The 16,441-nt window shown below is 32.2% G+C and overlaps 1 protein-coding gene across 1 annotated transcript in view; it reads left to right on the top strand.

Annotated features, from left to right (window-relative positions):
• Positions 1–4,713: 4,713 nt before the first annotated feature.
• LOC134854991 (uncharacterized) overlaps positions 4,714–16,441 on the top strand; it is a 36,865-nt gene continuing 25,137 nt past the window's right edge. The window contains exons 1-5 of the mRNA XM_063871371.1: positions 4,714–4,743; positions 4,871–5,037; positions 5,323–5,420; positions 7,362–7,542; positions 8,255–8,527. Coding sequence (XP_063727441.1) covers positions 4,714–4,743; positions 4,871–5,037; positions 5,323–5,420; positions 7,362–7,542; positions 8,255–8,527 — 749 coding nt within the window. The remainder of the gene's footprint in view (positions 4,744–4,870; positions 5,038–5,322; positions 5,421–7,361; positions 7,543–8,254; positions 8,528–16,441) is intronic.

Raw genomic sequence — 16,441 nt, 5'->3', positions numbered from 1 at the left:
TCCATAACTGAAGTGACTTTTCCTGACATTCCATTTCAATACGTCTACTCTCCAATTGTCGATACAGTCTCGATTCGACTGGAGTTCTACGTGGAGGGTGTAAAACATGGCTGGATTTTGAAGTAAGTTTGATATTTGACGTAATAAAAATAATTGATGACATCGTTTTCGGTTAGTTTCAATCGGTAATTTAACAACCGCCTAAAAATATACACCAAATGAACCAGTCCGATACACTAGGCAGTTACGTAATAGCTGTGCAATAACTATGTAATAGTTGCAAAACTTATGTAAAAATTTTGAAAAAAAACGCAAAATTAGCAATATTGGCGTAATGTTTGGTTGATTTAAATTATCTGCCCATTTTGGTTGGTTCATACGTCGGATTGTTTTTTTGAGCTCATAATAATTAACTAATTGGAGTACGCATCTATTAAATTTTTTTTGTTCCGGTTTTTGAGAATTTCGAAGAAACTAACAGAAGTGTCATGCTTAGGTTAGTTTTACTTCCGATTAAGCTTAGAATTTAATTCTTCAAAACTAAAGTTTTTGAAGAATTTTTTCTACCATCTGCAAAAATATAACGTTGTCTTGAGATCGAACCGATAAGTTTTTTCTTAAGGGGTTTTGAAAATTTCTAATTTGGCCAATTTGAAATAAAGAACTCGCCAAATGTTACGTTATTATATCAGGCGCAAAATAACTTTCTATGTTCTACAAATAGCGTGGTGGGGGTAAGTCAAACCAAGAAAGAAAAGTTATTTGCATTTTTTCTTCTTCTTAAAATATTTTGTCGCATTTTTGAAGCAATTTCTTTGTCAGTCGAATTTTTTTCAGCTTTAAGGGCAGTTGTAACACTCAGTGCTCTCTTGATTTACGAGCATCATGATGATAAGCACTTATTGTTTGGTGTTCCTTCTTTTGCTTTTTCTTCAAACCATTTTCGACAACCTAACCAAACATTTTTAGTGTCTGAACGTTTCAGTCGTCTAAAATGATTTGACACCTTTGAGCTAAAATTGAAAAAATAGCTTTCCCAACTTTGCATTGTTTTGCAAAGTTAAGGTTTGAAAATTGCTTAGTTGTCTATTTTGTGAGAAACAACGCGAAATATACCAATGGAAAGATACCGAAAATCTTTGACTTGTTGTTTATCTTGTTTTTTTTTACTCTCAGAAAGCAAAAAAATCCATGTGCTTGGGGCAGTTTTTCTATTCAGACCACTTTTGGCTGTCAAAATCATAGTTCTCAATGGAAAATGTTTTTATTTTTTGAAGATACCGACTTACTGAGTTTAAATGGAAAAAGCTGTTTTACCAGCAACTCTTTTTGGTAAAAACGCTCTGGAGATTTAATTGTAGTTGTTTGGAATAAATCATGAAATTTGAAAATTTGAAAAATTTGAAGCTTTGAAAATTTCATGAAAATGAAAGACGAAATATACCGTTCTCATTATTGTCTCAAAATGAAAACTTCAAGACAATTGTTGACATAATTGCTGAGTTAAGATAATTGTTGTTCCGACTGCTTTCGAAGAAAGTGATAGAATATTTGTGCTCGGGTTTTCTTTTTCAAGACCATTTCCGGCTTTTTAATCTGTTGATATCTGAAGTTTAGTATTATCTTGAGCTCAAACTACAAAAGAATATTCACATGTGATCAATTTTTGTATAATGATCAGGGTTTTAAACAGCTTTTGGCTAAAGTGGGACAACAAAAGCGTGATATGGGTGGCACTTAAACTAAAAGTGGTGACCTAAACCGGTTTAGATAACGTTCCCATTTGAAGCGTAAAGTTTTTAAAACTGATGCGTTGCTAAATGTTAAATCAGTCACATTGTACTTTATTTTGTGTGTGGGGAGTTAGTCGTTTTTTTTGTTTATTTTTTTTAACATTTTTTAAATTCGTCTTTTGTTAAAAAAAATTGAACACTACCTTATTAAAAACCAACGTTAAACTGCGACTGTAACCTGGAGTTTCATGGATAAAAATATAAGCTTTATTGTAAGTGTCTATAAAAGTGGTATAAAAAAATTTTAAAATGGATTATATTGCTTTTAATCGATAAAAATTGAAATCCATAGCAATTCAATTTTTTAAATCGTTTTTACAGAAAAAGACAAGGAAACTTCATTATAGTAGACCTTTGTTTTGACCTAAATGAGATGCAAGGACAAGTTTGATCAACTTCTAGTATCAAGACTGCTCTTTTTGTGAAGTGATTTGTGAAATCTTTCCCAGCTTAATCTATTTATTAATTTTCGCCTTTCTTGAAAGGGAGGAGATCGTTAAGAAGATCCTTGAGAGCACGTGAGACAAACAAATTATATAAACGTTATCGTTTACCGACTCTCTTTCTGTAGTCAGAATAATTCAAAAAATTGAAAAATGTTTTCCATTTTTTAAATCGCTGTTGTTTTTCTAGGTAGTAGCAGGATATTGGTTCATTTAATAAGGTGCAAAACGTGAGTTAATTTTGAACAAAATAGCGTCAAAATTGCAATTGAACTATCTTAGGAGTTAGATATGAAAATCTTTTGTCCAACTTTCTATGAAAATTAGTCTGAAATCGGAAAACTGAAACCGAAAGAATTTTTGATGAAAACCGAATTAAAACCATTAGGGCTTCAATGTGGTAAAGTTGATTTAAACCTAAACAAGCTCTCTTGAGTTAGCTAAAATTAGGTCAAAATCACTCTACAGTATGTCTTTTCCTTATTCATGAAGAGGCCGGAAAATTTATCGGCAAACGACTAGTTTGTTTGTTATTTTGTGGTATGCATAGTTTGTTCATGGAAAGTGAAATTCAAAAAAAAATCCTAAAAAAACCATCAATCTGTGAGCATTTCAGAGCAAAAGAGCTGCTTATCGAGTAAGAGAATACCAAAGTTATGGATTTGACAAAAACTTGGCTTACAATCTGCCGGTGATTTTAAAATTTCATTGGTTTTGAAAGCAGCAATGGCCTTTTTATAGAGCCACCAGATAATTCTTTCACACTGATTGGCAAAAAATTGGACTCTAGTCATAATCTCAGCAAAAAAAAAATGAATTTTCAAGAATACGCGACAACCAAAATTTTTCAGAAGATACAAAGATTGCGAAACGTAGCAACAGACAAAATTATCTAAAAACAAGCAGTCTGCCAGTTTTAAACTAATTTCGCAAGCATTATTGTAATTTTCAAGCAACCTTGAGAAAAAATTTTTGACTGAAAAATGAGTGATTGCACGCGAAAGTTGTCTGAGATGGATATTTGCTCTGTTCCAATTTCTTGCAACTTTCGATGAATTAAGATCCAAGTATATGCAACCAAACACAAATGCACATGGGAAGAACTTCAAAGACGTTTAGCTTGTCGTCGTGTAACACCTCAAGAGCACTCAACTACAGGATTTTCAAAAAATTTTGTCCAACCTTTATTTTTTTTAGATCGACCAAATTCATTTTCTGAGGTCTCCCAAATCAAAATGAAGACCCCATTTTGACAAAATTTTCCGCGCCGCAGGCAATTGTTTGAAAAAATGCAAAAAAAAGAGACATTTTTAACCAATTTTTGGAAAATTTTGACCAAAAAATCGCGTTTTTCGGCGCGCGCTCCCCCCTCAAAATTAGTATAGTACAAAGGTGGGACCCTTTGGGTCGGCATGGGGTCGAATCCCTGAAAGCGGGCGTCCCCCCCCCCCCCCCCCCCCCCCAATCCGCCCCTGCTCAACTATTTAAAAAACTTTGCTTCTATTATACATGGTAGTGTTAATGTATCTATGATTCAACTGAGACCCGCGATGATTTTTTGTCTAGATCCGACTCTGGCAGTTGTATGGTGGAGTGCTGGCTGCCTGATTGGTCCAGTAGTGCGACTGTGACTGAACTGATTTCTGGAGATCTAGTCTTCATAGATTTAAAGGTGGTTACCTTTTACTGGGATAAGATACAAAGGTACCAATAATGCTATTGTTCCGAGCAATTGAAAATGGGGTGGCACTTTGTATTCGGGTGTGTTTTAGGCTTTTTTGTTTTCCACGCAACACCAGGTCATTTAATCATCGGATTTGAAAGAGTGGTTTATCATATTAAAGCCCTTTCAGACTGATTGGAGAGACATCAAAAAATTTGCAAAAATGTCCCTGTGTCGAGAAAAACTAGTTTAAAGCGTTTGAGCATTAGTTCAATTTCTAAGAGCAAGCGAGCAGATTTTTCTAAAGGATAGACCACAAAATTTTAGTTTTAATCTTGTCAAATTGTTTTGAAAATTTTTTCGGCGCAGTCTTGGGAATAAAAGTTTGTTTTGAAAACTTTACTTTGAGACTTTTTTTTGACATTTTAATGTTTTTCTTGTCAATTTTTGACAAAATCGATGCCCGACTTAACTGTTTTACTGTGATTGACTGATAAGCGTAAATTCTAGGCCTTCATCAGACCTTTTTATCACAATACGCTAAAAAAACTACACTAATTCGAGAAAATTCTTAACGTTTTTTTTAAGAATATGGTCGGAACATTCTGTGCTACTTGCACAACAAGCGGCTATTCCAAATCAAGTCGGTTTTGGAAACTGAAAAATCAAAAAAATTTGTTTAGCTCCGTTTTTTAGTTTGTTCATCTACAATTCAAACTTAAGAAACCATCTATTTCAACTTTGTACTTTTTTTGGCGATTTGCTTTTGTTTAACAGATAAGTATAGACTGTTGAATGACCAAATAAAGATCTTATGAATTCCAAACCCCTCTATTGCAAAAAGGTGAAATTCGTGCCGTTCAAGTCGACTTTATAGGGGTCAAAATTTTATACTAACCAGAATTTAAGGGGTTGGGGGGGGGGGTGTAGTTAACAAAACCTCAAAAATATCAACGTTCTCTTTTCTTCAGACATACGTCAACTACACTGGCTTTGATTTGAGGAGAAGTATCGCCATGAAAACAGACATTGTTGTGATTCCGGCTAAGCCGACTGAAACAACCATTCCGACATACACAACAACTACAATTACAGTTTCCTTTGAAGTCGAGGGGATAAAACACGGCTGGTCTCTCGTGTAAGTTGAACGTTTGTGAAATTTGATGTTTTCAGATGTAGAGTTTTTGACAACGAGTTTTTAAAATTATTAAACCCACCTCTTCCCCCCTCCTCCCCCTCCCCGCCTTCTATTTTGTAAATTAGAAAAATCTTTGTCAGTGACGGCTAAAAAAGTTTGGGTTTCTAAAAAAACGCGGCAAATTGCATAAAAATTTTCTTGATTGCAAGAATTGAGCAAATCACCTTGTGACAGTTCATAACTTTTTAGTTTATTATAGTTTTGGCGTCCACTGTTAAAGTTTAGATCTGATTCTGGAAGTTGCTCTGGAGTTTGTGACCTTTCCAGTTCTCTTTCCACTCACACTATTGCCAACATCGTGCCTGGAACCAAAGTGGACATAGGTGGGAAAGTAGCGGTTTCAACATGGCTCTGTTTTCAATAATAAAAAGACAATTTGATTCAAAACTGAGTTTTCATATCTACTTGACCGATTCTCTTGTATGTCACGTTTTTTTTATTTAAGGCAGAAGCGCGGCTGGATCTAGTTTTTTTTCTTTGTCGAAGTTTTTTTTGGTACTGGTAGACATCTATGTCTTAGGATAGGCAATAGGTTTCCCAATGTACTAAGCTAGGTTATAGGTTTTACATTAAGAAAGGTAATAGAGTATCAGTGGTGAAGTGGTTACGTCTCCGCCTCGCAAACGAAAGGTCGGATGTTCGAGGCCCACCATGATCCATGCTCGTTGCTAAAGTGTGAAGCAACAATATCCAGCCCAGAAAAAAAGCCAAAAAAATTGCATGTAGTTCTTAAGCAGGGGCAAAACAACGGTTCGCCTTGATGAGCTGATCAGCTCTCCCGGGTCAATCTCCATAGACCAAAAATGCTAATCATACAATTCCATAAACTAAGTCTATGAGAAAATACTCGTCATACAAATTTCATACATTTTGCTAAAGTTTCGAAGAACTTTTCTCTTGTTTTGGCATAAATTTTGGTGTATCGTACTAAATAAAAAAGAAAAATTTTTTGACAAAAAAAATGCTAATCATACAATTTCCATATATGGAAATTGTGTGACTAGCATTTTTTTGATGGCGACAGCAAAAAATTTTCAAAGTATTTTTGAAATTGCCCCCAAAATTTTTTTGTGTTTTTTTCAACCGCAAAATGATTTTCGTACTCAAACAAACATTTTTTGAAAAAAACTTTGCATGCAATTTTAATTTTTTGTGTGTATAACGTAGTCCTGGATATACTAATATTGGATTTTTTTCCTTTTCTCTTGATAACATTTTTCAAAAATGCTCAAAAATCCTCTTTTTTTTGTATGGCATGTTTATGTATGCCTTGATCAATGTCTGGTAATTTGAAAATTCAAATTTTAGAAATAATCATCTTTGAAAATTTTTGCCAAAATTGAAAAGTTTGATACTTTCGTTATATTATTTGCGTGAGACAGAATTAAGACATTGCAGGCTGTTTCCAAAGCATTTTTAATGCGTGACGGCCAAACCTTTGGTTACTATGTTTGGGTAACCAAGGTTTATGTAATTTGTGTTCGGTTACGAACACAACCAAAAAATTTTGAAAAATTAAAATGTAAAAAATCATAATTTTTGATTTATGGAAAAATGCTAGTCATACAATTTCCATATATGAAAAAACACTAATCAAAGACCTTTCATGCTATGTACGTATGGAATTGTACGTATGGAAATGCATGGAAATTGTGTGACTAGCATTTTCCATATATGGAAATTGAATGACTAGCATTTTTGGTCAACCCGGGCTTCTGTTGGTCCTTTCCACCGTGGATAAATGGTCTTAATCTCAAAACATGGGGTTCTACCATACCCCCCCCCCCCCACTTATCACCTCACTCATATGTTACTCAGAGCCATAAGGATCAAAGTCAACTGAATGGGGGTTAGTTGTAAAACTAATAAAAAATCTTGAAGCCATCCAAGAACCCACTGTATATTAGTTTCTGATTAAGTTGAACGGATGGTTTTAAGTGGAATGGATTATTAATTTTGTAATTCAAATTTAAGTATTAAACACAAAATTTGGTTGAAAAATGTTGGTGTTGCATCAAAAAGTTAGAACAAGAAAATAACGAGAAAAGTTTGGCAACCTCATCCGATCTGGGATAAAAATTTACTCTACAGCCTGCTACTTAGGTACTAATTTCTGATTAGTTTTACAATTCAAGTTTAAGTATTAAAGACAAAATATTGTAATAAAAAAGTTGAAGTAGTATCAAATAGTTAGAACAAGAATAAAACAAGGAAAAAATTTACCCGTTCTGGGATAAAAATTTACCCTACTACCAACTACTTAGGTATCACAGCATACGTGGAGTATGTGAACCATCCTCGCACTAGCAGCAGTGAGTCACTCCTAATTTACGAAGTCACAACCCCGGCGACTCCGACTATGAATGCAGGCTATCCGGAAGAAGAGACTGACAAGATACACACAGAATTCAGTGTAGCTGGAGTTGTTCACGGAGGGTTTCTATGGTAACGAAAATGTAGATTCAATCAGTAGCTTGTAGTTAAAATTAAACTGTGGCCCTGTTATAAGTGTCATATTTTCAAATGATAATTTCTTGTTCAATTGATAATGTATTGGTAAATTTTCTTTCGATCAGAGAGTTTTTTGAATATTATATTGACAGAGGGCAGAGCAATTGAAGATTTTGTGAAAAAAAAATTCAAACGGATTTTTTGAAATTTTTTTTGCAAAATGATTTTATCGGAACTCTCAATTAGATCAGTATTTCAATTCAAAGTTTTAAATGAAATAATGACCTAATTGAGAGTTCAGAAAAAAATCATGTTACAAAAAAAATTTCAAAAAATCCGTTTATATTTTTTTCCACAAAATCTCCCTCAATTGCCCTGCCCTCTGTCAAATTATTATCCAAAAAATTCTGATCGAAAGAAAAATTTTAATGAGTATTATCCTTTAAATGATTTTAACTACAAGTAAATTATAGTTGAATGTACTTTTTTGAAATTCAAACTCTTCATGAATACGTACAACTAAAAACTTAATAAAATTCTAAAATTTTTTCGAAAAAGTACATTCAACTATAATTTACTTGTAGTTAATTTCATTAAAAGGATAATACTCAATAAAAATTATTTTGAAGAACTAACATTATTGTAGTTGATATTATAAAAAAATATATTATTAAAATTTATTAAGAAATTTTAACAATTGCTCCAGGTCCAGTAGTGGTAGCTGTTCGTCCACATGCTCAATCGGAAGCACTCAAAGAAGCCGAGAGATTGATTCAATCGTCCCTGGCACCAAAGTGGCACTCGCTCTCTATTTCTACGTCATGTACAGTGGATTTGACTCACGAGACGGTGACACTTTGACTACATATGCTGTCACTTATCCAGCAAAAGTGGTCCAGAACAGCCCCCCTTCGGAGTCAACACAGTACATAAGATTGTACTTCGGATCTGCAGGAACCAAACATGGATGGCTTTTACAGTTAGTTTTTTTTCCAACTAAACTTTTTGATAACAGTACAAAGAAAAATTAAGGCTATTTAAAGAAATAATTCGGTAAGTTTGTTCTGTAGTTTTAGGTGATTGTTTAACCCATGTTAACGATCTCTCCTAAAACTAAAAAAAAATTTGGTCTTTTGTCTTATAATCAAATCAGTGCAACAGTAACTACCCGGTTGACATCCATACAAGAAAAATGTCATACAATTTCATATATAGAGTCTATGGAAAAAATGCTTATTTTACAATTTCTATAGCAGAAAATTGTATGACAAGTATTTTTTTTCAATCGAAAGTTTTTCTTAATTTATCTCAAATTGTTTTAAGACTGAAACAAACCAAAGTTGTGGCAGTTTTGGTTATATGAGCGCAACTTTAGCACCAAAAAAATTAGTTTGAACAAAAATTATCATACAGTTTCATACATGAAAATTTTTTGATATGCTTTTTTCTATAGAAACAATACAAATTTGAGTTAGAATATTTTTTGTTTCTTTTTTGATTGCAAACTTGATTGTGTTCTCGAATGAACATTTTACGGAAAAAGCATTTTGCGTGCAAAATTTGGCATTTTGTGATTATAACGTAGACCAGGTTGAATTTTTCACCCAAAAAACCGAAAAGCACAAGCAAGTGATGTTTGAACAAACACACATTTTTTTGTTTTAGTATGCCTATATAGGCATAGTTTTGTAATATAAACAGGCCTATTTTTTCAACCACTTACCACTGAAAATTTCAAAGAACATTTTTTTAAAACCATATACAAAAAGTTACAATTTTGGTTATTATTCAGATTATAAATGGTACTAACACTCAAGTTGAAGCTGAAAACACAACGAATTATTAAAAATTTCTTGATTTCAAAAGATTAGTTTTTAGACTGATGAAGCACAAACGTAAATAGGTACTACTTTGATCTTTGATTGACGGGTCCCTAGAATAATGCATAAAATTTGGGATCAAAAAAATTAAAAACTACTGTGTATAAAAGTTATGCATTTAAAATATCGGGAAATAAGTAATAAGTTAGAAATTTTGAACTGAAAAGTTGAATTAATCAAACGTTTTATATCATGCAAATTTCTCGTTTCAACTTTTTTCAAAACTTAAAAACCATAATTGAACTTAATTATTTGTGATCAAAATTCATTTTTGCAATTTTTTTAATTTTTACTCCTGGAAAAATGGAGGGAGCCCGAGTTGAGCAAAATGTGCAACCATACATCGCACCATGCATGGTTCCATGGAAGCCATGAAAAATTGCCGACGTATTTTTATTTTAAAATTACGCATTTTCCATGTATGGCGCGACATATGCTTGCACATTTTTTTTGTTATGAGGGACTTCAAGTTAGATAACTTTGATAATTTTATCAGAGCTGTTGGTCAGGTTATTTTGTCAGAGAAGTGATATGTCACCATGGATGCTTGCTATGATTACTATGGTATCATGCATGGCGCGACTTATGATTATCATGGAAAAGTTTATGGAGCGACGTATGTTTTAACAAGTAACCATATATGATAAGCCAGGCCCAGCAATCTTTGCGATCTTTGACAAATCTTGAAGATTTCCTGAAACAACTTAAAGAAAAATCTTTGAAAACCTGGTATCGTGTCAAGAATCTTGAGTATTGGTATAGATTATAAAGAAAACTCAAAAATCCAGAAGATAGAAAGCAAAAATTGCAATGAACTATAAATTTTTTTAATCCAGTGTTCCCATGGAAAAATAGTTTTCCAATATTCTCATAAATGTTGCGACCAATGATATGAGTGGTGAAAAAAAATCAAAATCTATTAAAAGCGCATCTTGTACTAAAGATACGTTTTCTCAGTCATTTTGTCAATTAACTTCTTATTTTCACAGTTTTTCAGAGACTTGTGAAAAACTTCTTCCATACGTAGCACCATTTATAACTACCAACAGCTTGCACAATGATGAGAAATCGTTTTACTACTAATTTAATCCGTTGAAAAGCTATCTTAAGGGTTTTCGAAACAAACGTATGTGCTGCGCATGACTAGTCATTTTCCATACAAGTCATGAATGGATGTGTATGATTGCGCATTATCTTCTCTAATGGGCAACCCGGGAGTAGTTTTTACGATTAAAGGAAACATAAGTTTTAAATGAAATTTTACTGAAACACGTTTCTAACATGGGAACTTCCATTTAATAAACGGTTTGCGAGCTCTATGAGTCTTATTATCAAAGGAACTTAGTTATTTTCAACGGACCAATCTTTCATAAAAGTACACCTGAATATTTATACAGTTACCTTTGATACAAAGTGTTTCTAACTTTATGCATACAAAATTACCAAAACCTTTGTGACCGCTGCAGTCGCGCCAACATGTTGCGAGCTTGTAAACAAAAACACGGAATCTGCACAAAAATTGTAGCAAGTTACCACTGCGAAATGGCAACGCGAGCGTAGTGCATCCACCGGCGACGTTGATTCGCAAGTCGGCCATCAATTTCTGTTCATTTGAATGTTTTGTGGATTCTTTTTAGATTGTTTCAACCACTATTTTGTCAAAGTCTCAAACAAAATTTTTGGTCACTAAGATTGTTCTCTCAACCAATTGGTCATAGTTATGTGGAAAAAGTTGTTAGTAACTTACATGGCAAATATCACCAAATGCACTCTGAGTTTTCTTTTTTACAGGAATTTCTTACTTAGTGTGTTTCGGATGAAACACAAAATTTCAAAACAAAAAAGTTTTGAATTCTTATTTGCTGAAATAATGCTTAGTATACAATTTCACAACTTTTAAGAAAATCTATGACAAAAAGCTTGTTCCGGAATGAGGCAAAAAAAGCTGACAAAATTATTCTCTAGAAAAAATGGTTAATTTGCTCTTTTCATACAACTTTTGAGCACTTTAACTTCTCATAATACCCCTCATTTTGAATTTTTATTTTATCAGACATTAATCAAGGCATACCTAAACATTTCATACAAAAGAAATAGGAGTTTTCAGAGTTTTTGAGAAAAAAAAATTCACCAAAAAGGAAAAAAAGTCCAATATTAGTGTAACCAGGACTAAGTTATGCATACAAAAAATTACTTTTTTTGCATTCACAAAATTTTTCAAGGAAAATATTTGTTTGAGTGCAAAATTAGATTTGCGGTAAAAAAAACACGAAAAAAAATTTTTGGGGCAATTTCAAAATTACTTTTTTCTGTCGCCATCAAAAAAGTGTTAGTCATACAATTTCATACAATTTCCATATTAGGGAATTTTATAATACGCATTTTTTTCTTCAAAAAATTAAAAACCTGTTTTTTTTATCCCCAGACTGTTTTATTTGAAGTAGTTTAAATTTTCTATCGAACTTTTTTTCGAAATCGTGCGAAAATTGTATGACAAGCACTTTTCCATACACTTAATGTATGGAATTGTATAACAAGTATTTGCGGTGTACCGAGGTCAACCCGGGTACCTGAAACATTGATTGAATTGCTTGGGCTTGTAGCTTGAATTTGTTTGGCTTATATTTACCAAACAGGTTCAATCACATTAGTTTTGGAATTTCCCGAGCAAAATTTCCCGACCGAATAATTTAAGCACAATAGCCAGCATCAAAAGTGATTAGTTTCTATTGCGTGAAAAATATTTTTCTTGATCAAGCAAACTTTTTTTTTCCTCTGTTGTTTAAGGGGTAAGGTTGTTTACATGTCCAATTGTTTTAAATCATGCTCAGATAATTTAAAACCGAGGTAACTAAAACGCAGGTGAAGCTGACTCATTTTTTTTAGTATAAAAATTTACGACAGGCCTTTTTTTGTCACGCTGGTTAGAAAAACAAGTTTTGTATAAATGTTTCATGAAGACAAACTTTTGAGCACTTTAACATTTTCATATTTCCTCTTACATTTGGCAATTTAAATTTCGCAGTTCCGATCTTTTCGGGTTAATTTTTCATCTACCAGGGTTGACCAAAACTTCTTATCATGCAATTTCCATAAATGAAAAAATTCTTACCATACAATTCCATGCAAGGCCATACATACAGAAAACTGTATGAAAACTCTATGATAAGCATTTTTCCGTTATAAAAACTGTATGACAATTTTTCTTTTCCAATATACCAAAAAGTTGATTTTTTTCTAAAGTTATGTTCTGAAAATTTTGGGTTATGTTCAAAACTGAATGCAAACTAAAAGACCTTAGTCTAATCAAAGCACCAAAGGTTTTGCATTTGCAATGCATAGAAAAAGACCTGAAGTGCCTCAGAGATGTCCTTAACAAATGATATAAGAAAGTAACCATCTTTAAGTTTTGGCAAAATATTTCAAAGATGATTATTTTTAAAACTTGAATTTTTAATTTATCAGACATTAATCAAGGCATACCTAAACATGTCATACCAAAAGAAATAGGAGTTTTCAGTGTTTTTGAAAAAAAAATTTATCCAGCAAAGAGTAAAAAAAACATTATTAGTGAATCCAGGACTACGTTATCCACACAAAAAATTAATTTTGTATTCACTTAATAATTCTTGGAGAATGTTTCTTTGAGTGCAAAATTAGATTTGCGGTAAAAAACACGAAAAAATTTTTGGGGCAATTTCAAAATTACTTTTTTCTGTCGCCGACAAAAAAGTGTTAGTCATACAATTTCATACAATTTCCATATGTGGGAAATTTATGATAAGCATTTTTTTCTTCAAAAGTTAAAAACCTTGGTTTTTTCATCCCCAGACTGTTTTATTTGAATAAAACAGCCGCAGAAATTAGTTTAACTTTTTTTTCGAACAATTCTCGAATTTGTACGAAAACTGTATGACAAGCATTTTTACATACACTTATTGTATGGAATTGTATGACAAATAATTTCGGTGTATCGAGGTCAAACCGGGCACCTGAAAAAATGATTGTAATGCCTGGGCTTGTAGCTTGAATTTGTTTGGCTTTTATTTACCAAACAGATTCAATCACATTAGTTTTGGACTTTCCCGAGCAAAAAATCGAACAGTTCACCCGGGTTGACCAAAAATAATAGTCATACAATTTTCATATATGGAAATATGCTAAACACACACTTTTTATGCAATTTCATAAGTACAGAAAATTGCATGAAAGGTCTATGATTAGTTTTTTTTTCATATATGGAAATTGTATGACTAGCATTTTACCATAAACCAAACCAAAAATTTTGATTTTTTACAATTTAATTTCTCAAAATTCTTTGGTTGTGTTGGTAACCGAACACAAATGACTTAAACCTTGGTTACTCATATGTAGTAACCATAAGTTTCGCCGTCTCGCATTAAAATTGCATTTGGAAATAGCCTGAAAAGTTGCTCTTTGGTTAATTTGCTCTTTTCATACAACTTTTGAGCACTTTAACTTCTCATAATACCCCTCATTTTGAATTTTTATTTTATCAGACATTAATCAAGGCATACCTAAACATTTCATACAAAAGAAATAGGAGTTTTCAGAGTTTTTGAGAAAAAAAAATTCACCAAAAAGGAAAAAAAGTCCAATATTAGTGTAACCAGGACTAAGTAATGCATACAAAAAATTACTTTTTTTGCATTCACAAAATTTTTCAAGGAAAATATTTGTTTGAGTGCAAAATTAGATTTGCGGTAAAAAAACACGAAAAAAAATTTTTGGGGCAATTTCAAAATTACTTTTTTCTGTCGCCATCAAAAAAGTGTTAGTCATACAATTTCATACAATTTCCATATTAGGGAATTTTATAAAACGCATTTTTTTCTTCAAAAAATTAAAAACCTGGTTTTTTTATCCCCAGACTGTTTTATTTGAAGTAGTTTAAATTTTCTATCGAACTTTTTTTCGAAATCGTGCGAAAATTGTTATGCATACAAGTTATGCATACAAAAAATTACTTTTTTTGCATTCACAAAATTTTTCAAGGAAAATATTTGTTTGAGTGCAAAATTAGATTTGCGGTAAAAAAAACACGAAAAAAATTTTTTGGGGCAATTTCAAAATTACTTTTTTCTGTCGCCATCAAAAAAGTGTTAGTCATACAATTTCATACAATTTCCATATTAGGGAATTTTATAAAACGCATTTTTTTCTTCAAAAAATGAAAAACCTGGTTTTTTTATCCCCAGACTGTTTTATTTGAAGTAGTTTAAATTTTCTATCGAACTTTTTTTCGAAATCGTGCGAAAATTGTATGACAAGCACTTTTCCATACACTTAATGTATGGAATTGTATAACAAATATTTTCGGTGTATCGAGGTCAAACCGGGTACCTGAAAAAATGATTGTAATGCCTGGGCTTGTAGCTTGAATTTGTTTGGCTTTTATTTACCAAACAGATTCAATCACATTAGTTCTGGACTTTCCCGAGCAAAAAATCCAACAGTTCACCCGGGTTGACCAAAAATAATAGTCATACAATTTTCATATATGGAAATATGCAAAACATACACTTTTTATGCAATTCCATAAGTACAGAAAATTGCATGAAAGGTCTATGATTAGTTTTTTTTTCATATATGGAAATTGTATGACTAGCATTTTACCATAAACCAAACCAAAAATTTTGAATTTTTACAATTTAATTTCTCAAAATTCTTTGGTTGTGTTCGTAACCAAACACAAATGACTTCAACCTTGGTTACTCATATGTAGTAACCATAAGTTTCGCCGTCTCGCATTAAAATTGCATTTGGAAATAGCCTGAAAAGTTGCTCTTTGGTTAATTTGCTCTTTTCATACAACTTTTGAGCACTTTAACTTCTCATAATTCCCCTCATTTTGAATTTTTATTTTATCAGACATTAATCAAGGCATACCTAAACATTTCATACAAAAGAAATAGGAGTTTTCAGAGTTTTTGAGAAAAAAAAATTCACCAAAAAGGAAAAAAAGTCCAATATTAGTGTAACCAGGACTAAGTTATGCATACAAAAAATTACTTTTTTTGCATTCACAAAGTTTTTCAAGGAATATATTTGTTTCAGTGCAAAATTAGATTTGCGGTAAAAAAAACACGAAAAAAATTTTTGGGGCAATTTCAAAATTACTCTTTTCTGTCGCCATCAAAAAAGTGTTAGTCATACAATTTCATACAATTTCCATATTAGGGAATTTTATGATACGCATTTTTTTCTTCAAAAAATTTAAAACCTGGTTTTTTTATCCCCAGATTGTTTTATTTGAAGTAGTTTAAATTTTCTATCGAACTTTTTTCGAAATCGTGCGAAAATTGTATGACAAGCACTTTTCCATACACTTAATGTATGGAATTGTATAACAAGTATTTGCGGTGTACCGAGGTCAACCCGGGTACCTGAAACATTGATTGAATTGCTTGGTTTTGTAGCTTGAATTTGTTTGGCTTATATTTACCAAACAGGTTCAATCACATTAGTTTTGGAATTTCCCGAGCAAAATTTCCCGACCGAATAATTTAAGCACAATAGCCAGCATCAAAAGTGATTAGTTTCTATTGCGTGAAAAATATTTTTCTTGATCAAGCAAACTATTTTTTTCCTCTGTTGTTTAAGGAGTAAGGTTGTTTACATGTCCAATTGTTTTAAATCATGCTCAGATAATTTAAAACCGAGGTAACTAAAACGCAGGTGAAGCTGACTCATTTTTTCTTAGTATAAAAATTTACGACAGGCCTTTTTTTGTCACGCTGGTTAGAAAAACAAGTTTTGTATAAATGTTTCATGAAGACAAACTTTTGAGCACTTTAACTTTTCATATTTCCTCTTACATTTCGCAATTTAAATTTCGCAGTTCCGATCTTTTCGGGTTACTTTTTCATCTACCAGGGTTGACCAAAACTTCTTATCATGCAATTTCCATAAATGAAAAAATTCTTACCATACAATTCCATGCAAGGCCATACATACAGAAAACTGTATGAAAATTCTATGATAAGCATTTT

This window comes from Symsagittifera roscoffensis, chromosome 10 (assembly GCF_963678635.1).
Source record: "Symsagittifera roscoffensis chromosome 10, txSymRosc1.1, whole genome shotgun sequence".
Taxonomy (NCBI): Eukaryota; Metazoa; Xenacoelomorpha; order Acoela; family Convolutidae; genus Symsagittifera; species Symsagittifera roscoffensis.
The sequence above is the reverse complement of the archived record's forward strand: the minus strand, read 5'-3'. Positions and strand labels throughout refer to the sequence as shown.